At 40.9% G+C, this 27,958-nt stretch overlaps 1 protein-coding gene across 1 annotated transcript; it reads right to left on the reverse strand.

The window, feature by feature from the left end:
* Nucleotides 1-4,503: 4,503 nt before the first annotated feature.
* SLC35G2 (solute carrier family 35 member G2) lies at nt 4,504-27,015 on the reverse strand. The gene is made up of 2 exons (XM_049775984.1): nt 26,829-27,015; nt 4,504-5,956 (listed from the first exon to the last, which is right to left on the reverse strand). Exon 2 carries the CDS (start codon nt 5,936-5,938, stop codon nt 4,700-4,702), a length of 1,239 nt encoding a protein of 412 aa, XP_049631941.1. The 5' UTR covers nt 5,939-5,956; nt 26,829-27,015; the 3' UTR covers nt 4,504-4,699.
* Between the last annotated feature and the right edge of the window lie 943 nt (nt 27,016-27,958).

Below are 27,958 nucleotides of genomic sequence, written 5' to 3' on the forward strand. Positions count from 1 at the left end.
CCGGGTGTGACCCAAAAACCACAAAAAAAAAAAAAAAAAAAAAAAAAAGACAATAGAATATTGCCTGAACAGATCATTTTAAATATAAATAATTGCCATATTATGGAAGTTAAATAACTTCAGGCTTTATTTATTTATTTATTTATTTTGGTTTTTGGGCCACACCCTGTGACGATCAGGGGTTACTCCTGGCTATGCGCTCAGAAGTTGCTCCTGGCTTCTTGGGGGACCATATGGGACGCCGGGGGATCGAACCGCAGTCCATCCTAGGCTAGCGCAGGCAAGGCAGGCACCTTACCTCCAGTGCCACCGCCCGGCCCCAACTTCAGGCTTTATTATATATAGTCAATGAGAAGTCATCAGTGTTTCCTTTTAAAATGGCATATAATTTAATGGGCTGGAGAGGTAGTATAGTGAGTAAAACTCTTACCTTGCACATGACTTACCATGGTATAATCCTCAGCTCTCCATATGTCTCCTGAGTCCCTTCAGGCATGATCCCTTAGTACAGATCCAGGAGTACAGATCCTAGCAGTCTTGAGAATTGCCAGATATGGATCAAAAAAAATTCCATGGGTTTTATTTCTTATAGTATCTATTTAAGCACCATGATTACAAACATGTTTGTAATTGGGTTTCAGTTATAAAAAAGAACACTCACTCCCCTTCACCAGTATAACCTTCTCACCACTACTGCCCCCATCTCCCTCCTTCCCAAACCCATACATGTATTCGAAACAAGCATTCTTCATTCTCTACCATTGTCATGATAGTTGTTACTGTAGTTATTTCTCTAACTGCATTCACCAGTCTGTGATAACCTTCATATCCTGGGCTGATCCTTACAGCCCTCATCTTTATTGTTTCTGGGTATTATTACAATACTGTCATTTACTTTTCTTAAATTTCACAGATGAATGAGACTATTCTGTGTCTATCTCTCTCCATCTGACTCAGCATAATAGTTTCCATGTCCATGTCCATGGCTGCATACTATTCCATTGTGTATATGTACCACAGTTTCTTTAGCCACTCATCTGTTGTCAGGCATCTTGGTTGTTTCAAGATTCTGGCTACTGTAAATAGCACTGTGGATTCCTGGTGTGTACTTTGGCACATGGGAGACATTTTTAAATGGCCTCTGCTCCCTGCCCTGCTTCCCTGAGGCAACCATGAACCACCCCAGCTATAACATCTCCTGAGTGCACAGCAGCGAAGTAGGCTATCTCCACCATGATGGACAGATCTTGATTCCTGCCCTATGCTTTGGCACACAAGAGACATTTTAAAACAGCCTCTACTCTGCTCACTACTCTACTCTGTGAGACAGTTGTGAACCACCCAGCTATAATATCTCCTGAGGGCATGTCAGCAATTTAGGCTGTGTCTGCCCACAAAGGACAGAGTCTGATTCCTGCCATGTTCATTCGCACAAGGGAGACATTTTTTTTGTTTTTTTTTTTTTTTTTTTTTTTTTTTTGGTTTTTGGGCCACACCCGGTGACGCTCAGGGGTTACTCCTGGCTATGCGCTCAGAAGTCGCTCCTGGCTTGGGGGACCATATGGGACGCCGGGGGATCGAACCGCGGTCCGTCTCCTAGGCTAGCGCAGGTAAGGCAGGCACCTTACCTCGAGCGCCACCGCCCGGCCCCCACAAGGGAGACATTTTAAACAGCCTCTGCTCTTCTCCATGATGCAGACGTGATCCATACCCACAATAACATCTCCTGAGGACACATTAGCAAGGTAGGATGTCTCTACCCAAGAAGGACAGAGTCAGAGGAAATAGTCTGCTCCACTTAGCTTTGCAGTGCACACATCTTCTAGCCAATAAACCCCAGCACGACACACAGAAAAAAACACACTACAGGTGCAATAATGGAAAAACAACGCAGGGCAACACCATGCATAGAGAATGAAGATGGCAACGCTGATGACCCAAAAGGTGCCAACAACAGTCTCTCATAAAAACAGTTTAGAGAAGAAATATGGAAGATCCTCCTAGAACTCAAAGTAAGCATGGATTGAGCTGGACAAACCACAAATGATAATCAAGAGGATATGAAAATAGAAATGAACAAACTCTATACTAAAATAACAGGACTGGAAAACTTGGTTGGAGAAATAAAAACCTATCTCTCCAATAGAGTAGCAGCAGCTAAGGACTGAATCAGTGAGCTGGAAGTTGAGATGCATAACAACTCCATTAAACAGAAGAGATTAGGAGAGTCTTAAAGCAAATGATCAGACAATGGAAAAACTATTCCAAGAATATGAACAGACAAATATAGAAGTCATTGATAAACTCAGCAGAAACAATATTAGAATTATTGGAGTTCCAGAGACCTAGGAAAAATCAATAGTCAATGACATCATTACAGAGAAAATTCCAGAGCTAAAGAGCACATGCACCTAAAGCCTTCATTCCTGAAAAGTATCAACTAAAAGAGACCCAAAGAAAGCACCCAAAATACATCTTAGTCACAATGATAAATCCCACACAAAGGGATAGAATACTGAGAGCAGCAAGATCAAAAAGAATGTACATTTAATGGAGCATACTCAAGATTTACAGCAGATCTGTCACAAGAAACTCTCAAGGCCAGAAGGCAGTGGTGGTATATAGCAACAAAACTCAATGAAATGAATGCTTTGTCTTGAATACTGCACCCAGACAAACTCACGTTCAGGTTTGAAGGAAGAGTATATAGCTTCAGGGATAAACAACAGCTCAGAAACTACACACTGAAAACCAGTCTTAAAATAAAAACTGAAAGGTTGGGGCCAGAGCATTGGGGCAGCGGTAAAACATTTGCCTTGCACGCATCTGACCTAGGATGGACCACGGTTCAATCCCCTGACATCCCATATGGTCCCTCAAGCCAGGTGCATGATTTGTGAGCTCATAGCCAGAAGTAACCGGTGTGGCCCCAAAATTAAAAAAAAAAAAACCTGAAAGGTCTACTTTAAGACAAGACAGACCAACAGACGCACCAATTTCTACACAAAGATGACTCTAAAATCCCATGACAATTATCTCAACATCAAAGGACTAAATGCACCAGTTAAGAGACAGAGTGGCAAAATGGATCAAAAATCTGAATCCTGAGAGATAGCATGGAGGTAAGGCATTTGCCTTGCATGAAGAAGAATGGTGGTTCAAATCCCAGCATCCCATATGGTCCCTCAACCCTGTCAGGAGTGATTTCTGAGTGTAGAGCCAGGAGTAACCCCTGAGCGCTGCCGGGAGTGACCCAAAAGCCAAAAAATAAAATCTGAATCCAACATTCTGCTGCCTACAAGAAACACATCTGAATACTCAGAAAAAACATAGACTTAAATTCAAAGGTTGGAGGACAAACATCCAAGCAAATACTCCCTTTTATAAAGCTGAAGTGATCATCTACAGGTTTTAAGAAAAATAAGACATTTTTACAACACTTCCAGAGACAAAAGAGAGGAGGACTGGAAGATCCAGCTCATGACATGAAGCTCACCACAAAGAGTGGTGAGAGGAGTTAGAGAAATAACTGCATTGAGAACTATCATAACAATGTGAATAAATGAGGGAAGTAGAAAGCCTGTCTAGAGTACAAGTGGGGGTGGAATGGGAAGGAGGGAGATTTGGGACATCGTTGATGGGAATGTTGTACTTATGAAGGGGTTGTTCTTTACGTGACTGAAACTCAACTACAATCATATTTGTAATCAAGGTGTTTAAATAAGATATTAATTTTAAAAAGCTCACCTCAATTCAGTCTCCCTTTCCTAGCTATCCCTATCATCTCTAGCTTTATTTTCTTTATTTTCGTGTGTGTGTGTGTGTGTGTGTGTGTGTGTGTGTGTGTGTGTGTGTGTGTGTGTGTGTTTTGGGCCAACCCTACCAGTGCTAAGGGCATACTTCTGGCTCTGCACTGAGTACAAGGCAAGCACCCTATCACTGTAGTTTTCTGGATACTGAGATATTTTATAGAACATTTACAGAAAATGGAACATGAACAGAATTTTTGGTTTGGTTCTGAAGAGATATTTTTCGAGTGGAGGCACACCAGTAGGGGTCATGGAGGCTATTCCTCAAGAAATCCTTAGGAGCCATTCCCAGTTCTGTTTGGGAAACTATGTGGTGCTCAGAATAAAACCCTGGGTTCCTAACATATGAAGTACGCGTCTTGCCCTTTTACCATCTTCCCCAACCCTACCTATAAAGTTCCATTTTTTTTTTAAGTTTTTAACTTTTGGACCACAGTAATTCCATCTGGAAGTTATTTCTTCAAGTTTTATATTCCCTAGTGATGAAAGTTAACATTTTCCTGTACCACCATTATACCATAACATTTTCATAAATTTTTTTTTGTTTGGGGACCACACCCAGAGATGATCAGGGGTTACTCCTGGCTTTGAATTCAGAAATTACTCCTGGCAGTGGTCAGGGAATCATTTGGCAGTGCTAGGAATCATCAAACCCAGGTTGGCCACATCCAAGGCACACATCATATCCACTGTATTATCACTCTGGAAACTCTTCATAATTTATTAATAATTGACACTATATAACTAATATTTTAATATATTAGACTATGACAAATTTTCTATATATGCATATATTATTTGTTATAAAGTACTCTCAACACAGAAACATGAACATTAAAATGTCAGTGTAATTATTAACTGATTGTTAACAGGTAACACTAAACATGTTTTCATTTGATAGGAGAATCCAGAATTTCCTGATAATCCTCCCTCCTTAAATTTCTCCAGTAAAGTTTATAACCAGCAAGAACAAAAATACTAATCATAATGATCACCCCTCCAAAGACATCATAAACACTGGGAAATATGTGTAGGACTAGAAGCTGTAGAACCATTGCTACTACAATCTCCAGATGTTGTACTGTGCTGACCAAAGCTGGATGGAATTTGTCCAAGGCATAATAAACTCCTAAGAATGCTGCAGTAGAACAAACACAAATAGCAATGAGATAACTCCAAGTTTCTCCATCTAATGGGATGATGGGCTCTTGAAGCACAAACATAGTAGATATTCCCCAGATTGTCCCAGTCCATCCAAAGGTAAAAAGTGCAGTCCACATGCTGATCTTCTCTTTGATAGATCTGTACACTATCATAGAAAGGGCAGTGGTCAGTCCAGCCATCACAGTCATAGTATAGCCAAAGGCTTCTTTCCAGGCATTTAACAAGGAATTTTCTTCATCAACAATGTTGGGGATCATGACAAGACAAACACCTAAGATACTACAGACTACTGTAACCATATCAATGTAAGCCATTTTCTCATCTACAAGTAAAAAAGCCAAAATAGCACTGAAAACCGTTGTTGTGGCTCTCCACATAGTGGTTCCATTGCTAGGAGGAACTATTGAAAATGATGTATAAGCACAGGTGATAGAGATGACATTGCACACACCATAAAAAAAGAGTCGTAATCTGTATCCACTGGGTCCAAATGGAGGCTCCTGATAGTAACATACAACCAACACAGATAGGACCTGCAAGACAGAACGGATGAAAATCAATTCTAGAGATGGAACTTTAGAACGATCAGAAATAAGCCTAGTGATAAGAGCTACACATCCATGAGCCAAAGCAGATCCAAATAGCACAATCCATGTCTTTCTTGACTGGAAAATATTTTTTTCTGTAAAACTCTGTAATTGTCCAATCTCATTGGACACTGGATCTTCTGTTGGTAGAGTTCGGGCATTCATAGTTCCAAAGAGAGTTCTTCCTTTTCTTTTCATTTCACTTAGCAAGCTTTTCTTTGGATTTTCCTCCATAAAATTCCCATAATCTTCATTGATTTCTTCATAGCCATCATCCCCAGGCTGGGGATAATGAGAAGTGTATTTCACCATCACTGTGTTGGGATGTATTTTCACTCGTTTTTTAACTGGGTATTTTTTAGTGGGAGATGTATCCATTTCTTCAGATAATTAGTTCTATTTAAGAAAAAAAAGACATATATTCAGTTTAACTTTAGCTTAAATTTTATTCAGTAACAAAAAGTAGAGGTTGTAATAATATTTGGGGAAGAGGAGTATGGGGTCACACCCAGCAGCGCTAAGGGGTTACTCCTGGCTTTGAGCTCTGAAATCGTCCATGGCAGGCTCGGGGGACCATATGGGATGCCGGAATTCAAACCACCATCCATCTGCGTGCAAGGCAAACACCCTACTGCTGTGCAATCTCTCCGGCCCAATATTTTTAGAGTAATAGGAGATTACATGGCACTATGCAGCCTAATTAAACTGCTTTTTCTTTCTTTTTTTTTTTATAAAACTTTATTGATTGGTTGATTGGTTTTTGAGCCACACCCAGCGATGCTCAGGGGTCAGTCCTGACTCTGCACTCGGAAATGGTCCCTGACAGGCTGGGGGACCATATGGGAAGCCAGGAATCAAACTGGGTCCCTCCTGGGTCGGCTGCATGCAAGGCAAATTCCCTAACCCTGTGCTAGCTCTCTGGCTCCAAACTGCCCCTTTTTCATTTTCAAATCTCCTATTTCTCATTCTGCTTATTTTTGATTCATTTAGCTCTATTTCCTGTCTTCATGTAACAATTGGTTGTTTTTTTTTTCACTTCTCATTCCTACCTATCATCTATCACCACCAACCCAACAAGGAAAGCATAGAAAAGTAACAAGCTATGTCAAACCTTTCCAGTATCCATTTACCTGTGTTATGAATTATAAATGGATGTCCAAAATAGTCTATGTAATCATATATACAATAGTATTAGCCCTAAAAGTTATAATGATTTTAATTCATTCTAGGTTTTCCATGAATTTTCAGATATATAGATTAAAACTAGAATATAAAATTTATTAGCATCTATGAATTTTTCATGTGCATAATCTTTATGATTGGACAATCTGTACTAAAATTACCTTTTAATTAACTTACATAACTAAAACTACCTCTTAATTCAGCAATACCAATTCTCTAAAGAAATTGCCACAAAGGACCAGAGTGGATAAGGCTTTTGCTTTGCACGCAACTGACCTGGTTCAATCTCTGACATCCCATATGGTCCCCCAAGCTGGCCAGGAGTGATTCCTGAGTACAGAGCCAAGAGTAACCCCAGCACTGCCTGATGTGGCCCCAAAAAAAAAAAAAAAACCAAAAATTTAAATTTAAATTTAAAAAATTACCACAAGAACCTTTTTTTACCATAGTGTAAAAATTTTCCAAATTAAACTTATGCTTGTTCATATAACAAAGAATTATGGATTAACACAAAAGAAACAAAAGTTGTTGGGTAGAAAAGAACAAGAATGGAAGAATACCTTTTTTTAATGGGTACATTATTATTATTATTATTATTATTATTGTTATTATTATTATTATTATTTTGTACTATACACATCAGTGCTTCTGGCTCACGACACTCAGGGATCACTCCTAGCAGAATTCTGGGGACAGTATAGAGTTGTGACTTGAATTTCTTTTGAATGACTTTGTTTTGAATAAAATGTCTTAGGTGTTGTTGTTTTTGTGTTTTGAACCACACCCAGCTTTACTCTTGACTCTGTACTTTGTACCATTCTTGGTAGGGCTCATAGGTCTTCATGTGGTGGCAGGGATTGAATGCTGGTCCACTAGGTGAAGGCAAGTGTTTATCCACTGTCTTATTGTTCTAGACCCCCCCCCAATTAGTTCTTATTTTTCCCCACTCCAAATTAGTTCTTAAATAATAATATCTAGAGTTTTATACGAAATAATAATGAGAAATAGCAGTAGAATAAGGTAAACATGTCCTTGCTTATACTGAAGCACAGTTAGGAGGTCAGAAATTTATCATGATAACTAAATATTAGCCTTTCTTACAAGTTCTGATAAGATTTACAATGCTTAGATCCATAATATCCTAGGCTTCAGCTTAGGGACTGAACGAAAACAGGGAGCAATTGTTACAGAAGACTGAACACAACAACAATGATGGATAGGAACCTCTAGAACCTTAAAGACTCTATCCTAGACCTGTCCCATGACCTGCGCAAATACCAAGATCGCTAGCTACAGTGGCTTGATTTTCTCACACACAACTGAAAGGAAAGTTTCCTAGCACCACAAAAAAGCCTTTGGGATGGGATAATGAGCATATATGGAGCCAGGGGTTGATCCCATGATGGTATGCTTCAAAGATGGAGAAACCCTGAATCTCTTAGGCCACAGGAATTCCCTTTCTTCCCCAATGTTTACTGTGCCTATGCAAAAAAAAAAAAAAAAGTCAGGGGAGCACCAAACCCTCCCACTCCAGCACCCCACTTTTTCTTGTTTTGTTTTGATTTGTTAGTTTTTGACTTTATTTTCCTTCTCTTTTTCTTCCACTTTTCTCTTTCTTTTTCACTCTGTGGTTATTATTTGGTGGTGGTTTATTTTTATTTTTATTTGCCAGGTGCTTTTTTTTTTCTTCCATTTTTCTTTCTCTCTGTCTCTCTCTGTCTCTCTCTGTCTCTGTCTCTCTCTCTCTCTCTCTCTCTCTCTCTTTTGCTCTCTTCTTTCTTTTTATGGTAGTTGTTACCAAATTTTTTTCTCCCTTTTTTCTTATCCTCTTTATCTCCAATGACAGTAGAATGGATGTTCAATCTACAACAAGCTGTAAAGTGGAGACCAGTTGCACTAGCATTCTGGAGGGTAAAGGAGGGAGATATGAGATACATGCTGGGAACAGGGGTGGAGGGAGGACAGCACTGGTGGTGGGAATGCCCCTCATTCATTGTCACTATGTACCATAAATGATGCAGTGAAAGATTTGTAATGCACTTTGGTCACAATAAAAATAAAAATAAATTAAAAAAAAAGATTTACAATGCATGCAAATAGAAAATTATTAAAATGAACAAAGTTAATAATTAAATTATGAACAGTTTAATTAAATTATTGAATAGTTTTATGAAGATATAAAAGAGGCAACAGAAAGAGTTAATTGTACAGAGCTCAATAAAATGCCCAGATATCAAAATGCTACTATTGGCAAATTCAACAGAAAGCAGAAAAAAATCCAGTTTGTTAATCTGCTATGGCAAACTAAATGAATACTATATAAAAATAATAAAGAATAAACCAGAGAGATGATACAGAGACTAAGGTATATCCTCTGCCAAATCCATTTCATTTCCTGGCACCATATGGCTCCCTGAGCATAACAGGCTGCTACCCCAGAGTCCCCGAAGCACCAACAGGATACACCCAAGTAATCCCTAGCACTTCAGAACCAGGTGGCACTGCATCCTTGGGTCCTCACATTGAATCACACCAGTAGAAAAATAGCTTGGAGGGCCTCTGGCCCCAGAGCACTGCTATGGAGGCAAAACAAAACAAAACAAAAAAAACAACATAAATTTCAGAGTCACCTGAATAGAATAATTTTAAATCAGTTGGGTATTAGGGTAATTATACCACATATAATGACAGAAACTATGGCAATAACATTCATATTACATTAGGCATTGCTTAACAAAAAAAAAATCTCTTTTTACCAAAGATGGTTGGTTCAAATCCCGGTGTCCCATATGGTCCCCCGTGCCTGCCAAGAGCTATATCTGAGCAGACAGCCAGGAGTAACCCCTGAGCACCGCCGGGTGTTGCCCAAAAAACAAAACAAAAAACAAAACAAACAAACAAAAAAAAGGGGCCGGGCGGTGGCGCTAAAGGTGAGGTGCCTGCCTTGCCTGCGCTTGGACGGACCGCGGTTCCATCCCCCGGTGTCCCATATGGTCCCCCAAGCCAGGAGCAACTTCTGAGCACATAGCCAGGAGTAACCCCTGAGCATTACAGGGTGTGGCCCAAAAACAAAAAAAAAATCTCTTTTTAATGAAAACAAAAAATAAGGCACATATTCATTCCTGTTTTATAAAATTTAGATTAAAGTATCCTTAAAGGCTATCAGAAAGAGATTGAGAATACAAGGGAATTGATGAACCAGGAATGCTGACATTTTCAGGACTATTGGAAAATCATCAGGATTAAGATAAAATCACGAATGGAAAACAAACAGAATGAAAAAAAAGTAAAGCTACTGCCTCAAAATTTAAAGGACTGAAGAGAGTGGATAAGGCACTTGCCATGTGCCCAAGCTAGGTCCAATCCCACATATAGTCCCACCAAAATCAGGCTAAGGGTAACCCTTGAGCACAGATCAAGGAGTATAATCCCTGAGCAAAGCAGGGTGTGTATCCCTCCAAAAAATATTTTCAATAAAGCAGAAGGAAACATAGAAGATGACAATAACAATACCATTAGTAGCCACCAGGACATTTACAAATAGATAAATATGCTAAGCTCTAAATGTGATTAACTGATCTTTGAGGAGAGAAACTTTATCAGGTTTCAGAATGGAGAGACCATTAGCAAGGGATGAAAATAAAAACCTGGAGATGGTCAATGATCTCCCTTCCTTTGTCAACTAAATAAACACCTTATAAGGGTAAAGGAAGACAATTTAGGGAACTCATCTGGTAGATATTTACTAAACACAGTCTGTGAGGACACCATATGGGTCATGTGGAATAGGTTAATAAGTTAAATTGGCAGAATTTACTCCAAGACTATTTTGTCTAGGTCAAAAATTAATCTTAAATTTTAGTGCCTCGGGCCAGAGCGGTGGCATAAGGGGTAACGCCTTGCCCACGCTAGCCTAGGATAGACCATGGTTCAATCCCCCAGAATCCCATATGGTTCCCCCAAGTCAGGAGCGATTTCTGAGCGCATAGCCAGGAGTAACTCCTGAGCATCGAGTGTGGCCCAAAAACTAAAATCTAAAAATAAAAATTTTTTGTGCCTCAAATTAATCTTTCCTCCCCACTCTTTCATTCTTCCCATTTCCCGATCTCATTAGTCAGTTTTGCTCACCTCAACTTTATCTTTACTCAGCTTTACCCACCTCAGCTTTACTTCTGCTCCCACACACAGCCCTCTCAGATAGTCTAGAACCAGAAATCACTAAATCATGCAAATTACCTTAAAAGAGTTGAAATTTTTCATTGCCTTTAATGATAGCACATTGTCACTCTCAGAATCACCTGCTGCTTTCAGAATAGAAGGAAAAAATGTTTAAGTTTTCTGAAATCATACTTTCTCTGGAAGAATACAGGTGATCAAAATGGAATTTGTCCAGGTACAGGAGAAAGGCTTCAATCTTGTGATATGCCATTGAGAGTCCCATCCTAAAATTTGGCTTCCTGCCATCCAAACTGAAACAGATTGTCTCTCATTGCCTTTTTTTTTTTTTTACTTGATGATTACCTTCTGCCTCCCTTGTCATTTTCTTCATAGTGAGGTTTTATTTTTAGTTCTTTAAAAAAATTGTATAGGGACACTACCTAGAAGTGCCAGGGCCCATAAATGTTTGAGAATCCAAATCAGCAATGCAGGGATGGAAAGAATAAGCAGAGAAGATTGTTAAAAGACATAGGAGATAATAAAGCAATTTCATTTGCTTTTTAGTGTTCCATTCTGATATCATCTAGGGAGAGAAACTAGTGAGACAAAGTGAAATTTAAAGGTGTATCTCCATTCATGTTTTGCATAATTTCAAAATGCTGTTTGACTTTTAAAGGATTTGAGGCTGCAATTTAATCAGAGTTTAAAAAAGTTAAGCCATCACAGATATTTTTCCAACTACCTGGGATGTGTTCCTTTTAACTGTTTGGTCTTAAAAGTGGATAGCTCTACATTTAGGTGAACTTATAGTGAATGTTATGTATTTATGCCTATTTCATGCACATACTAAATACTTGTTTTAATATGAACTTATAAAGAACTCTAACAGGTATTATAATGTCCATGTTATAGGTGAGCAAATTAGATGTTAAAAATCTGCAGTTAGTAGATGACATAGCCAGTTAGTGGTAGAGCCAAGATTCAAACTCATTTCTGCTTTCCTAGCCCTTTTCTTACTAGAATAATTCTTTTTCTCCTCCTTATCCTCAAGCTCCAACCAGATGTTCAAAGTCTAATGCTCAGAATTTATGTATACATTATTTTGTACGACAAAGAATTAAGGTCACAGATGGGTGAAGAATCAAGGATTTATTTTGAGGGCTAAAGGGTATGGGTCACATCTAGCAGTGTCCAGAGGCTACTCCTGGCTCTGTGTTCCTAGGGTATATCCCTAGGAATGGTATAGCCTGATCATATGGGAGCTCAATTTCCAGGTTTTTGTTTTTGTTTTTTTTAAGAGACAGGGTCTCGCTATGTTGCCCAGGCTGGAGTGCAGTGGCTATTCACAGGCACGATCCCACTACTGATCAGCACAGGAGCTTTGACCTGCTCTGTTTCGACCTGGGCCGGTTTGTCCTCCTTAGGCAACCTGGTGGTCCCCTGCTTCCGGGGGGCAGGGGGTGTTACCATATTGATGCCGAACTTAGTGCGGACATCCGATTGGCATAGCGCACTGGACTCATAGAACTGGACTCAAGCGATCCTCCGGCCTCAGCCTACCAAGTAGCTGGGACTACAGACGCGCGCCACCACACCCAGCAATTTCCAGTATTTTTAAGGAATCTCTATATTATTTTCCACAAAGGCTGGAACTAGACGACATTCCCACCAGCAGTGAATAAGAGTTCCTTTCTCCCCACATCCCTACCAGCTCTGTTCTTGTTTTTTTTGTTTTTTGTTTTTTGTTTGTTTTGTTTGTTTTTTGGGGGCCACACCCGGTAACGCTCAGGGGTTACTCCTGGCTATGCGCTCAGAAGTCGCTCCTGGCCTGGGGGACCGTGTGGGATGCCAGGGGATCGAACCAGTCAGTCCTAGGCCAAGAGCCGGCATGGCAGACATCTTACCTCTAGCGCCACCGCGCCGGCCCCCCAAATCTGTTCTTGTGGTTTTGTTTGTTTGTTTGTTTGCTTGCTTGCTTTTGGGTCACACCTGGCAATGCTCAGGGGTTACTCCCTGCTCTATGCTCAGAAATCTCTCCCGGCAGGCTCGGAGGACCATATGGGATGCTGGAATTCAAACCACCGTCCTTCTGCATGCAAGGCAAACACCCTACCTCCATTCTATCTCTTTGGCCCCTGATGGTTCTTGTTTCTGTGATGAATGAAGCTCTTGAAATGAATCTCCAGGGATTAAAAACTGGAAGTAGGGGCCAAAGTAATAGGACAGCAGCACTATACTTGCTTTTCATGCAGCCAAACAAGGTCTGATCTCTGAAATCATTCCTACCAGAATACCAGAATACCAGAGTACTACCAGGAATATTTTCTGAATGCAGAGCCAGGAGTAACCCCTGAGCATTGCCAGGTGTGGCCCAAAGCCCCCTCCAAAAAAAAAAAAACCCAAGCAAATAAACAAACAAAATAAAACAGACAAAAACTGGAAGCAATACAATAGGAAGTGAGAGACAGGTCCAGGTGGCCCGATTGGTGGCATAGGAGTTTCAGGGTTAAGAGTAAGATTGTACCAAAACCAGACAGTCATATATTCATTTCGTGGAAATAAAAAAAACGATCAGACTTGAATACGAAATCCAAAGTCAACGACAACAGAAACGATACCCAATCTACATCAAGCTGTACATGGGGGAACAGTTACACTAGCATTATGGGAGGTAGGGCATTTGCCTTGCATGCAGCCAACACGTACCCTGGTTCAATTCCTGGCATCAGTTCCCCTGAGCCTTCCAGGAGTGATTTCTGAGTGCAGAGTCAAAAGTAAACCCTTAGCACTGCAGAGTGTGACCCAAAAACAAAACAAAACAAAAAAAGGAGTTTGAGATTTGCTCCCTTGAACATGTATCTAGCTTCTCTCTATGTCTCTGCTTTTTCCACTATAGAGAAGCCCGTGTTCTCTACTGAACATGTCCTTTTTCTTTCTCTCCCCTATGTCTTTCTAAGTAATATTCATTTAATAAAAAATGTCTTGGATTACAAAAATATTTAAGTAAAAAAGAAAAAAATCGGGTAAGATTGCAGACATGACATGGCATGATTTTAATCCAAGATAAACTCTTGTTGCCTGCTTGCCTCTGTGACTCTGTTTAAATGCCTTTTTTGAAGAACCACATCTGTGTGAATAATCTTTAAAAAAAAAAAAAGTTAAGTAGGGGTATATCACCTTCCACTATCTAATCAGAATTTCATCAGAAGGCCCACTGAGAAGTCTTCCCTCGGCGTGAATGGTTGACCAAGATTTCCGATAATGAAGGTGATATTTCTCATGCTTTGTAATAAACATTTATTTGGCCTACATATGAATATAACTTCTTCTGTATTAAGTGTGTTTATAGTTGAAAATTTTACTACCTAACATAAGGATTTTTACAGGAAATATAACCTTGATTAAATTTCTCTTACCTGAAAAACTCAGCACCAAAAGACACTTAACAACAACTTCTATTCCTCTTTTCTTTAAAATACCCTTGTGAGTTTTTAACAGAAAGGAATGTTCTGCTTTTGGGGCATCTCTAAAGGACTTTGAGTACTTTAACCTCAGAATTAACATCCAAAAAGTTTGGCCAGGATATAGCATTGGGCTGTTGAACTTTTACCAGGTATAGTTTCATGTGCCTTTTAGATATTTAGTTTGTCTCCTTTATAAAATACAAAAATACCAAAACCTTTCCTCTCAGAAATAGAAAGTTTGATAGGGAAACCCAACTCCTTGCTAAATCCCCTAATTTATATCAAAGACTTGCCGGATAGAAACTGCTTTGAGATGTTAAAATTAACTTCTCTTTTTAACTCTGGACTTTTACTTGAAATGTATCTATTAATCAGGTCTGCTTACCATCTAAAACAAGTTGAATTGTTTTGTAGATCAAACAATGTATACTGATAATGCTTCTGTTAACAAGATATATTGTACTTTGCATAGAAACAAATGTGAGCATTCTTTTCATACTATAGAAAATACTGATTGGCAGAATCCCCCTTATATACCCCTGATTCTTCACAATAAAATTCAGAATTTTGTCTCCCACATAGCCTTGTGTGGTCCTTCATTTCTTCATATTTTGCCATCCACACACCCACTTCCCTAGAGAGAACTCAAAGTTCTCTAATGTAATTGGACCAAAGCTAGCCACATCAGGGGTAAGAAAAGCAGTCCAACAGTTAAGACACTTGCCTTACACACAGCTGACCTGGTTTGATTTCTGTCATCATATATGGTCCCTAGGGCACTATCAGAGATGATCCCATAGCACAGAGCCAGGAGAAAACCCTAAGCACCACAAGGTGTGTTACAAAACAAAAACAAAATCCCTTGTAATCTAGACTATAAGGATTTGCTAAACTCCTCTTTACCTCCCAGATCACATCTTTTTCTAATCTCTCCCATTTGTTTATAATTTTATAGTCTTCTATAAGCATTCCAAATTAGTTCCTATTTTAAGACATTTTCCTTGTTTTTGTGTTCCAGGTGTTTTTTTTTTTTTTGAGGGGGTCACACCCAGCAGTGTTCAGGGGTTACTCCTAGCTCTGCACTCAGAAATCCCTCTTGGTAGGCTCAGGGGACCATATAGAATGGCAGGGATTGAACCTGAATCCATCCTGAGTCAGCAGTGTGCAAGGCAAATGCCCTACTGCTGTGCTATCTCTCTGGCCCGTATTAGGTGTTTTTAATCCTATGTTCCTGTTATAAATTACATAAGTATTTCACTATTTTATATAGTAATATTTGTAATCATTTGTATATGAAAAATCAAAGATAATGTTGGATCAGGAGTTCACTTCTTTCTTTTTTTTGGGAGGGGGTTTTGGGGTCACACCTGGTAATTCTTAGGGACTACTCCTGGCTCTGCACTCAGGGATCACTGCTGGTAGTGCTCAGGGTACTATGTGAGATACTGGTAATGGAACCCAGGTCAGCCACATGCATTACCATACCCATTGTACTACCACTCTGGCCAAGGAATTTTTTTTAATGTGAACTCCTGAGTCTGGAGCGATAGCACAGCAGTAGGGCATTTACCTTGCATGCAACTGATCCAGGATGGACCTCGGTTGGATCCCCAGCAACCCATATAGTCCCCCAAGCCAGGAGCGATTTCTGAATGCAGAGCCAGAAGTAACCCCTGAGCGTCACTGGGTGTGGCCCAAACCCCCCCCCCCACAAAATGTGAACTCCTAGGTCAAAGTGGTAGTACAACAGGTAGGGTACTTGCCTTGCATGCAGCCAACCAGGGTTCAATCCTCAGCATTCCACATGATATCCTGAGCACTGCTAGGAATGATCCCTCTGTGCAGAGCCAGAAATAATCATTGAGCATTGCCAGGTGTAGCCCCAAACCAAAAATAAATTGTTACAAGTGTTGGAGAGAGTGTAGCATGCATTTGCCTTGCATGCAGTCAACCAGGGTTCAATCCCCAGAACCATTTAAAGTTCATCAAGCACCAAAAGGACTGATACCTTAGCACAGACCCTGAGCACTGCCTGGTGTGACTCTAAGACAAAAGCAAAAAATATTGCTAAAATTTTCTGTAGAAAATAACACTGTTAGCCATAGCGCACTGGGCACTTGCCTTGCTCAGGGCTGACCATGAGCAACTGATCTGTGTTTGATATCCAGTATTCTATAGGGTCCCCAGAGCATGCTAAGGAGTAATTCCCAAGTGCAGAGCCAGGAATGACCCCTCGGTGTCTCTAGGTGTGGCCCAAAAACCAAAAAAAGAAATTAAAATGATACTGTATTTTCAAGGAATACAAAAGTAAAACTAGAAGCACAAATACTAAAAAGAAACCTAAAATAAATCTATAATCTGTGAGATAGCTGGTTGAAAACCATTAGTAAAATACTAACTGTGGGGCAGAATGGAAAGAATAAGGTGAAGAAGAGAAAGGTATAGAAAAAGGGATGTAGGATTGTGAGTATGGCCTGGTTAGTGGTGGCATAAACATTCTATCTTGATATTGTCTTGAAAGCTAGTGGCCTTGTCATTTGCTTTATAGACAGATTTGAAATGAAAACCCTGAATCATCTATCTTTGAGTGATTAATGACCTTACTAGACTTTAATGAACCATGGATGGAAAGGAAAGGAAAAGGAAAAGGAAAAGGAAAAGGTTAACTGAGGTTGACAAACATTTTAATGTGGCAGTTTTAAAATAAGCAAGTTGCTTTGGCTTGCGTGAAGGCGATGATGTCTGATTTGGAACAGAGAAGTTGATGTTGTACCATTTTTAAATCCATTCTGGCACAGTGGGATGAATGTGTTGGCTGGCAGTTAAGAACTTGCTGGAATGCAAAATTTCACCATTTATATTGACACTTCTTCCAAGAAAGAAACTTTCTAATATCTCAGCAGTGGACTTCTCAATTTACATAAAATATGCCATTCTCAGTGAACACATATTTATCATTTACCTCTTCCTCTACAACTATCTTGAAAACAAACAAACAAAAATAAGTGGGAAGAAACCATTTGCAGTGAATCAACATCTTTAAAATTCAGTTGGACTGGGAAAATTTGTTAGAGGCAACAAGGAGCTTCACACATGAGCCTTTGCTGTTTCCATGATCTTTACTGTATGCACTAATTCAGACTGATGACAGTTAAATGTTGAACAGATTGCAGGGCTGTTTCGGTGTACTTATTAAAGTTGTACATATTGGTTGCTTATTTTCATGAGAGAAGATCAAACAGTTCTGCTGAATTCAAAGAAGACTGGCAACCTCCAGGACTTCTATCAGTCCTGGAACAAAAAAAGGAAGCGGAAGCCTCAGAATCAATGCCACCTACTCTCAGGTCTCTTAAATACTACATACACCACCTGTGTACATCTATCCTGTTCTTTCTCCTGTTTATCTACAAGACGGTGAAGCCTTAAAACCTCTCTTGAGATCAAGACTTCAGAAATCACAACAGAATTAGTTTAAGTATTTCAAGTTTAGTCTAGTTTATAGGAGATTCTTTACATACTTATAGTGGAGAAATCACTCAATAAAATTGTAACTTGTCATATCTTTCCATACACTGCATATCATGAAATAAAATTAAGCACTAAAGACATGGTGACCAGACAATGTCTTGCTTCGGGCTACCAGTTATTTTCAATGTGTGTGGTGATGCTGGGGGTCGAACCCAGTATCTCATATTTGCAAGACAGATGCTGCACTACTAAGTTGCATCCCTAAACTCAAATCATAGTTTTATGTGATCTGAACTGAAAGATGCTCAAGACTAATCCTGACTCTGCACTCAGAAGTAATCTCTCCTATAAGTGCTTGATAAGCCATCTGGGTGCAAGGGATTGAACCTGGTGGGTCCTATGCAAGGCAAGTACCCTACCCACTCCAGCCCATTATTATTTTTTAAACCAAAACTACCCCCCTTTATTTTTTCCTTTTCCTTTCCTTTTCTTTTCTTTTCTTTTCTTTTCTTTTTTTTTAGGTTTGGGGCTTCACCCAGTGGTGCTTAGGGCTTTTCTTGTCTCTGTGCTCAGAAGGGTTTGGGAACCATATGCAGTGCCAGGGATTGAACCTGGGTCAGCTGCATGCAAAATAGCTCCTTACCCACTATCTCTGGTCCCAAAGACATTTATTAACTTCCAAAAAAATTTTTTTTGGTTTTTGGGCCACACTCGTTTAACGCTCAGGGGTTACTCCTGGCTATGTGCTCAGAAATCGCCCCTGACTTGGGGGGGGACCATATGGGACGCCGGGGGATCGAACCGCGGTCCTTCCTTGGCTAGCGCTTGCAAGGCAGACACCTTACCTCTAGCGCCACCTTCCCGGCCCCAACTTCCAAAATTTTTACACAGATATATTTCCTGATAGGCTTTTCCTAACACTATATTATATATAGTTTTATATATGTATATATACATATTCCAGATTTTTTTTTTATATTCCAGATTTTTTTAGTGTAATTGCTAAGGATGAAACCCAGGGCCTCATGAATGCAAGGCCTATGCTCTACCACTAAGTTCCTGTTCGGAACTTGTCTTACTTTAAGTGGAACAAAAGAGTTTTTATGGAAAATTTTTAAGATTTTTTTTGTCTTACCTTAAGGATCTTTGAAGATTCATAAGAATCACCAGGTTTGGTTATTGTAGCCACCATTTATTGGAGTTAAAAATGAGAATTAGGGACCAGAGCAATAGCACAGAAAATAAGGTATTGTCTTGCATATGGCCAACCTATCCAGGAGTGGTCCCTGAGTATGAGCCAAAAATAAGCCCTAAGCATCACTACTGTTGTTCCTCAAAATAAAAAAATAAATATGTGAACTCTTAGAGTCAACAATACTGAATCCAGGCATACAGCCTAAGCCTAAGGAGTTTACTGATAAAGTCCACAAAGATGGCAGAAAAGAATATTCATTATAACTTTCTAGATGAAAATTGGAAATAACCTAGTTGTTGTTAAGTGAGAAGTAAAAGAAAAATATCAATAAAATATCATGAACTCATTAAATAGTTAATATATTTGTATATTTAGACAAATTAGAAAGCTAGGGACAACTTAGAGGTATGGTCTATTCCTCACTTGTATAAAACCCTGGGTTTGAACCTTGGCACACATGCACCCACCCCACCCCACTGCCAAATCATGTTAACTTTCTGATTAAATGAAAACTATAGGGCCAGTGAGATAGTGCAATGGGTAGGGCACTTGCCTTGCATGCAACGGATCCTGATTTAATACCTGGCATCCAATAATGGTCACCTGAATTTATCAGTAATAAGTTCTGAGTGCAGAGCAAGTAGTCTCCAAGCACCACTGGGTAAACCACTCACCCACACCAAAATAATAAAAAAGCATAAAATAATATTTATGGTATAGTTTTAGTTAATATAAAATAGTTTATATGTCTATTATCAAATACTAAAACCAAAATTACTAAAACTATTAAACTCTACTAAAAACTAGAATGCTTAGTTTTGTTTTATATTTGTTTTATGTTTCTCTGCAATTTCTATGTATTTACTAGAAAATCAGGGCAGAGAATTGAGCTATTTTGATCATCCTTCTGTATTTCAATTAAACCAAGAAGTCAAATGTAGGTCTTGTATTTTGGTGCCTTCTATTGGAAAGATAACTGTGGATAAGCAGACCATATTACAGAGTGATTTTTTTGGAAAGAATGCTGTCTCGAACCCAAATCAGACAGACTTAAATAAAACATAAATTAAGGAGGATGCCTTTATTATACATACTGTTGAACAAATCCATTGTACATTATGTGTGTGTCACTATATGTTTATGACTAATAAAAAAATCATGAATTTCAAATGGCAGCAAAGAATATAATTATCATTGATTTTTCTTACATAAGTTAACACTCCATAAATCTTTGTGTTAATGCATAAAAGTCTGACCTGAACAGATGGACCCCGTGCTGTCTTCTAAAACATGAACAGATTTCTGGTCTTCTGGACCAGGAAATTAAGTCAGCAATAAAATAACAGATACTATCATCCATTTTTAGAATGTCACTTTTAGAAAGCTATTAAAAGCAGTATTTTGGGCCAGAGCAACAATACAGTAAAAAGGGTGCTTGCCTTGTACACAGCCAACCCAGGTTCAATCCTTGGGATGACATATGGTCATTAGAATGATTCCTAAGCACAGAACCTTTCTGGCACAGAGCCAAAAATCAAAAAAGAAAAAAAAAGATTCCCTCCTATGAATTATAGCTCATTGATGTATTTCTGTGCATTAGCACAGTATTTCCAGCACTGTCTTACTAGACTGTACTCTTTTTTTTTTTTTTTTTTTTTGGTTTTTGGGCCACACCCGGTGACGCTCAGGGGTTACTCCTGGCTATGCGCTCAGAAGTCGCTCCTGGCTTGGGGGACCATATGGGACGCCGGGGGATCGAACCGCGGTCCGTCTCCTAGGCTAGTGCAGGTAAGGCAGGCACCTTACCTCGAGCGCCACCGCCCGGCCCCTAGACTGTACTCTTAATACAGTTATAAAACATAGTGGCAGTGAAGTGCTTGCTGACTGATCCTAAAACACATTATCTTATAAAGGCCATCAAGTGGTTCCTGGCAGGTGGTAGCATCTTCCTCTTCTTTCACTCTCCAAGAATCTCAGGAAAGACACATACTCCAAGGCTGCTCTTCATCCTGGTTAAATTTCCATCTCTTTAGCCCAAGGCACCCTTTTGTATACCAGAATGAATGCATAAGTAATGTACAGAAGTAATATATATGTAATGATATAGGTGTCAAATTTTTTAAATTAATGACATGTTAACATTTTGAGGGGTTCTTTTTGAGTCACACCAACAGTACTCAGTACTTACTCTTGGCTCTATGCTCAGGGCTCACTCTGGTGGGATTTGGGGAACAATATGGGGTGGCTGGATATTGAATCTGGGTGAGCTGAGTGAAAAGGCACAAATCCTATCCACTGTACTATCACTCCAGCACTCCCTGGATCAAAATTTTGTGGGGAGAAAAAAGTGGTGGTGAGGTGGGGAGTTGGGGCTATACCCAGTGGTCCTCAGAGGCTATTTCTCATCTGTACTCAGGAAAGATCCCTGGAAGTGCTCAGGGGACCAGTATAAATCTCTGTACTATCTCTCTAACCCCCAAATATTGTGAAAATTATCTTTATATGCTTCAGTAAAGCTTATATTTGATCCATACTTATTCTCTTAACTTTACTGAAACTGTATCTTTGAGAAGAACTAAATCATATAAGAAAGCCAGAGATTACGGTCAGTGGTAGAATACTTTTCTTGCATGTATGAACCCCTGAGCGTGTTTTTATAATTTTATGTGGGGAGCTCTTTCTATGTGAAGCAACTGTTTTCCCATCACAAAGGCAAAATGGGCAGAGTTGATTCCATAAAAACTCAAATATGTTTGTAAAATTATTTTTTTAATTTAATGGGGGGGGGGCAGAGACATGGTACAACAGGTAAGGCACTTTCCTTTCATACTTTGAAGCAGGATTAGATAATCCCTGGCATCACATATGTTCTGAGTACCACTAGGCATAATCCCTGAATACAGAGCCAGGAATAAGTCCTGAGCACTGCTAGGTGTGCTCCCCCCTCAAAAAAAAAAATATCATGACTAATCCCAACAAATGATCACCATTTTTCCAAAATGGTCTCTTAAAAATTCAAATTAATTAGGCAAAGGCTATAAGCAGGTAATACATAAAAGAAGAAATAATCAATAAACATGAAAAGATGAATAGCTTCTATAAAAGTCCAATAAAAAAAGAGAAATGAGCTATCGCTTAAGAAAAAAAATGGAAACAGGTGATTATTTCTAGCCCGCTAGTGAGTGAGAAATATAGAGCATCATATTGGTTGCAAAGAAAATTGATATGATTTTTTGAGGTCAGACAATAGACACCAAAATGGAAAACATGCACCCTACCTAACCCTTCAACTTTATGTAGAAATTTATTGTAGGGGGCCAGAGGGATAGCACAGCGGTTGGGTGTTCACCTGCACATGGCTGACTGGGGACAGATATAGGTTTAATTCCCGGCATTCCACGTGGTCCCCCAAGCCTACCAGGAGTGATTTTTGAACCCAGAGGCAGGAGTAACCCCTGAGCACACTTGGTGTTGCCCAAAAACCTAAATAAATGCTTAAAAAATATTCTAAAGAAATACCATCACCAAAAAGAGGTACATACATATTTTCAAATACTCATATTTAAAGAGGTATCACTTTAAAATATTCAACTTAGTACTACTTTTATTATATAAACATTATAAGTAGTGTAACTGCACTCAACCAGGATATTGACAAAGTCAACAATTATATGTACCAAGTGGGAATATTATATCTTCTAAAAAATATTATAAGAAAATATAAATTGATTTTATTTAGATTTACCAAATTCAAAATCACAATTTTTCATGTTTCTAAAGTCAAGTATATATTAAATGGATGATATTTTACATTCAATGAAATGTATGCTTATTTATGAACTTAATAATTTGAAGTGATTGTTCTAAGCTAAAATTCATTGAGAAAGATATTTATTAGCTTTTATTTTCTCCTCTGGTATTTTTCAATTTTATAATCACCTATATTTTAACTTTTATTCTATAAAAAGGCAATAAAACTGCTCCCATTTACCTGTTTTAAATTTTTTTTTTTGGTTTGGTTTTCTTTTTGGGCCACACCTTGTGATGCTGAGGTTACTCCTTGCTATGCATTTAGAAATCACTCCTGACTTTGGGGGAACCATATGGGATGCCAGGGCCGAACCCAGGTCCGTCTTGGGTCAGACGCGTGCAAGGCAAATGCCACACCACTGCATTATCGCTCAGGCCCCATGTTCTAAAATGTTTTTAAACTCCAGGAAGAAAATTATAGAGAGCTGAGGAAAGAGTTCAAAAGTTCGGGCATATGCCTGGCATGCACAAGATCCTGTATAGAATCCCCAGTATTCTGGAGTGTAGCTCTGGTGGTCCCCAGCATCACTGGGAAAGCTTCCCAATCCCCCAAAAAAGAAAGGGAAAGAACACATATAATTTTTAAATTCCAGCAATGTTTTTAGAAAAAAAAATTAATTTTGATTAAAAAACAGTTGGGTTTGATTTAGATTTAAAAAAACATCTGACCAGCATGTTCTTTTTTGGGAGAAGGGAGTCCTAAATTTTACTTTAAAAAATGACATCACCGCCTGGAGAGATAGCACAGCAGCGTTTGCCTTGCAAGCAGCTGATCCAGGACCAAAGGTGGTTGGTTCGAATCCCGGTGTCCCATATGGTCCCCCGTGCCTGCCAGGAGCTATTTCTGAGCAGACAGCCAGGAGTCACCCCTGAGCACTGCCGGGTGTGGCCCAAAAACCAAACCAAACAAACAAACAAACAAACAAAAAACCTGGGTCTGTGCTCAGGGATCATAAAAAATGACATCATCATGAGATACAGAGTTAAACAGTTGTAGATAGTTGGGTTTCAGTCATACAATGTTCCAACACCCATTCCTTCACCAGTGTTCATTTCTTGCAATTTCCCCAGTTACCCTCAGTCCCACCCTCCTCCATTCTCACCCACTGTCCTCTATGGCAGGTACTTTTCTTCTCTCTCTTTTTCTTAATTTTTGTTTTTGGGCCACCAGGCAGCAACTGGGTTACTCCTGGCTCTGAACTCAGAAATAATTCCTGGCAGGCTCAGGGGACTATATGGGATGTCGGGGATCCAATCTGGATTGGCAATGTGCAAGGCAAACTCCCTACCCACTGTGCTATTCACCCTCTTTTCCTTTTAAGAACAAACATGGTAGTGTGGAGAACAAATATGATCTTATTAATTGCAGTAAGATGAATTCCTAATTTTCCCAAACTGTTATATTTTCCTTTATCTTAAAAAATACTAGAGAACATTAAGTAATAACACTTTTCACTAAGACCTTAGAAACCAGGCCTGGAATGTTAGTGGAGCAGTAGGGTGCTCGCCTTGCATGTGGCTGACCCAGGATGGACCCTGGTTCGATCCCCGTTGTCCCATATTATCCCCCAAGCCACGAGCGATTTCTGAGTGCATAGCCAGGAGTAACCAGAGTGTCACTGGGTGTGGTCCCAAAACAAACACACACACACACACACACACACAGAAACTAAATACACAACACTAAAGGATTCAGAATAATGTGTTTCTTTTCATAGACTATAAATCTAAGTATATATAGGTAAAATATACATAAAATCACTTCTTAAAATCTAGTAATGAAATGACTATAACTGAAAGAAGACATGGAAGTAATAAACCTAGAGTTTAAAATATATTCTTTTTCTCCAATTCCCTTCCCTTTTGTTTTTGCAATGACATTTAGTTGGAGTGTGCACACACTTGTTTGCAATGCACCCACACTTCCTTGTAGTGTTTGGTGATGGTGGCACACATTTCACTAGTGCACTGAAGATTATATGCCCAAGTCTATCATTGAAGTGCTGGGGATCACAAACAGCAGCTGCCACTTAGTTCAGTGGTAGAGTATAAAACTCTTATAGAACTATAAAATATGGTAGATTGGGACTGGAAAGATAGTACAAGACTTATGGAATTTGCCATGTGTGAAGCTGACCCTAGTACATTCCCAAGCACAACCAGGAATGATCTCTGAGCACAGAGTCAAGAGTAAGCTCTGAGAACAGCTGAATGTGGCCCTAAAAAAAGAAAGAAAGGAAGGAAGGAAGGAAGGAAGGAAGGAAGGAAGGAAGGAAGGAAGGAAGGAAGGAAGGAAGGAAGGAAGGAAGGAAGGAAGGAAGGAAGGAAGGAAGAACATTGTCAATATTGCATTCAGAGAATGATAAACTTGCACGAGAAATTATGGCAGCATCAACATATTAAGACTACTCAAAATAAACTTTAAATAAAAATAAAGACTGATCATCTTTAGGGGCAAAGAGGTAGCTCAATGGATACATGTTTTAGTTTCTCTGTTTTTAGAACACAGCAGCTGTTCTCAGGGCTTATCTCTGACTCACTGTTCAAAGATCATTCCTGGTGGGGAAATCGAATCAGGTCAGATCAGATGTGTTCAAGGCAAGTGTCTTACCTGCTGTCCTATCTCTGGCCCTACTTTGAATGCAGGAGTTCCAGTTCAACCCCAGTACCACAGTTCAATTCCCTATTACTGCCAGGAGTGACCCCTGTGCACTGAGCTGAGAGCAAATCACTCAAGTGGCCCAAAAATAAGCCCCCAAAAGACTAATAATATCCAATAGCCTAATTATGATGATAATGTGGGTAGAGTGACTTTCTAGTTCAGTGTTGATACAGTATAGCAGGAGACATTCTATGGAGCATATCGAGTCATAGTGTTTTTTTGTTTTTTTTTTTTGTTTGTTTGTTTTGTTTTGTTTTTCGGGCCACACTCACTTGACGCTCAGGGATTACTCCTGGCTAAGCGCTCAGAAATTGCCCCTGGCTTGGGGGACCATATGGGACGCCGGGGGATCGAACCACGGTCACGATCTTTCCTTGGCTAGCGCTTGCAAGGCAGACACCTTACCTCTAGTGCCACCTCGCCAGCCCCTCGAGTCATAGTGTTCTAATAAGGGCATTTTGATTATTGTAGAGATGCTGAGAAAGAATGCAAAAACTAAATGAATAAGAGCCTAAATTGTTTACCAAAATAACAAAACCATGAGTTCTGTGACTTTGAAACAGATGATTATGAGAATCAATAGCTGTTCAGAAACATTCGAGGTCAAAAAACACAGATGGGGCCCGGAGAGATAGCATGGAGCTACGTAGGGCGTTTGCCTTGCATGTAGAAGGACGGTGGTTCGAATCCCGGCATCCCATATGATCCCCCGAGTGTGCTAGGAGCGTAGAACCAGGAGAAACCCCTGAGAGCTGCCAGGTGTGACCCAAAAATCAAATTAAAAAAAAAAAAAAAAAAACCCACACGGATGGATCTTGAAAAAGCTGGAGTAACTTTCAGTAGGTGATGATGTCGAAAAGCCAAGAGTGTGTCCGCGTGTGTGCGTGTTCAGACACGCTCGTGAATGTCAGACCTGCAATCCGAGTTCATGTTGATGCCTGGGATGCTGATCGTCTGCGCGCCTGCGACAGCCACGTCAGCTTTCACGGTCGCTTCGAGGAAGCGCAGCGACCCGCGCGCGTGTCACCGTCAAGGGACGCAGCCGGGGCCGGGGCCGGGGCCTGAGCCCCGCGCCTCGCCTCGCCTCGCCTCCCTCGCATCCATGTCCATCCGCGCCCAGGCCCTTCCCGTTTCTGCCAGGCGGCGACCGGGGTGGCCGGCGGGCCTGCGGGAGCGTTTCAGCACCAAGGACACGGCCCCACCCGCCCGCGGCCCCAGGGTGCCAGCGGCCCTCGAGTCCCTCCCCTCGGCCCGCGGCCCGCGTGGCGGCCACAGGTCCGGCTCCCCGGGTGCTCGCGAGTCCCGCCGAGACGCCCGGCCCGTGGTTACCTGCGTGTGGTGCTGGGTCGAGTCCGGCGTCGGGGCGCGAGCGTCCTTGAGTGGGGGCGACTGCGCCTGCGCTCTCCGTGCCCCCGGCCCGGCCCGCCGAGGCCGCGGGATTCGTTCCAGGCCGTGGACGCGCCCCCCGCGGGAGGGGAGGCCGCGAGAGATTCCCGGCTGTGGAGGGCGGAGAGACGCGGCCGGAAAGGCGCCTCGAAGAAGCGCTCCGAGGAAGGTGGGAGTCAAGGCCGAGGCCCTTCAGCAAAGCGGGCCAGGGGGGTGAGGCCGGGCCTGAAGCGCCCCAAGGAGGCTGAAGAGACTCGCCCCCCCAACACACACACGCACACAGGTCCACGCCCCTCCCTGAGAATCTGCCTGCCTCAGGAGTTGGCGCGCGACTGCAGGGATCCCTCCTCCGCTTTCTCCCCCCTGACAGGCCGCCTGCACCCCCAGCCTCTCTCTGGCACAGCGGGGTTTGAGGCTTTTCGCCTTGCTCGCACCTTTCACCACCACAGTCCTCTGGTTGCTTCTTCTCTTCTGGACTCTCTTCCCCTCGTTGAGCCGCTGTTGGCCCGGCTCAGGGCACTGCGAGAGGTCTTATTCATCATGTCTGGAAAGATTCACAGGGCGTAGGAAGGAGGCTTAAAAGCAAAATGAGACGAGGGATGGGGTCTGGTCACATCCAGTAGTCTGTGCTGTGTGTGCAGTAGGCGGGCCGGGGAACTTAGGCAGGCTAATCTGCCCTCCAGCCTTTTCAAAGGTATGCTGGTTCTCCGTCAGTCATCTTCATTGCTCCTGAACTTCTTCAGTTACTAACACACCGGCTAAGTGGTGTCTCCAGTGGGCAGCCCCAAAGACAACTTGAATTCAAGAATTCACTGTGTCAGGGGCCGGGAAGGTGGCGCTAGAGGTAAGGTTTCTGCCTTGCAAGCGCTAGCATAGGACGGACCACGGTTCGATCCCCCGGTGTCCCATATGGTCCCCCCAAGCCAGGGGCGATTTCTGAGCACATAGCCAGGAGTCACCCCTGAGCGTCACCGGGTGTGGCCCAAAAACTTAAAAAAAAAATAATAATAATTCACTGTGTCCACAGAGAGGTGGAGACCCTCCGAGGATCCAACGTGCCTTTTTTTGTTTGC

Source organism: Suncus etruscus, chromosome 6, assembly GCF_024139225.1.
Source record: "Suncus etruscus isolate mSunEtr1 chromosome 6, mSunEtr1.pri.cur, whole genome shotgun sequence".
In the NCBI taxonomy this organism is placed as follows: Eukaryota; Metazoa; Chordata; class Mammalia; order Eulipotyphla; family Soricidae; genus Suncus; species Suncus etruscus.

Bases quoted from the DNA above. Each gene is read 5' to 3' on its own strand.
- SLC35G2 (XM_049775984.1), bottom strand. From the start codon at position 5,938: ATGGATACATCTCCCACTAAAAAATACCCAGTTAAAAAACGAGTGAAA.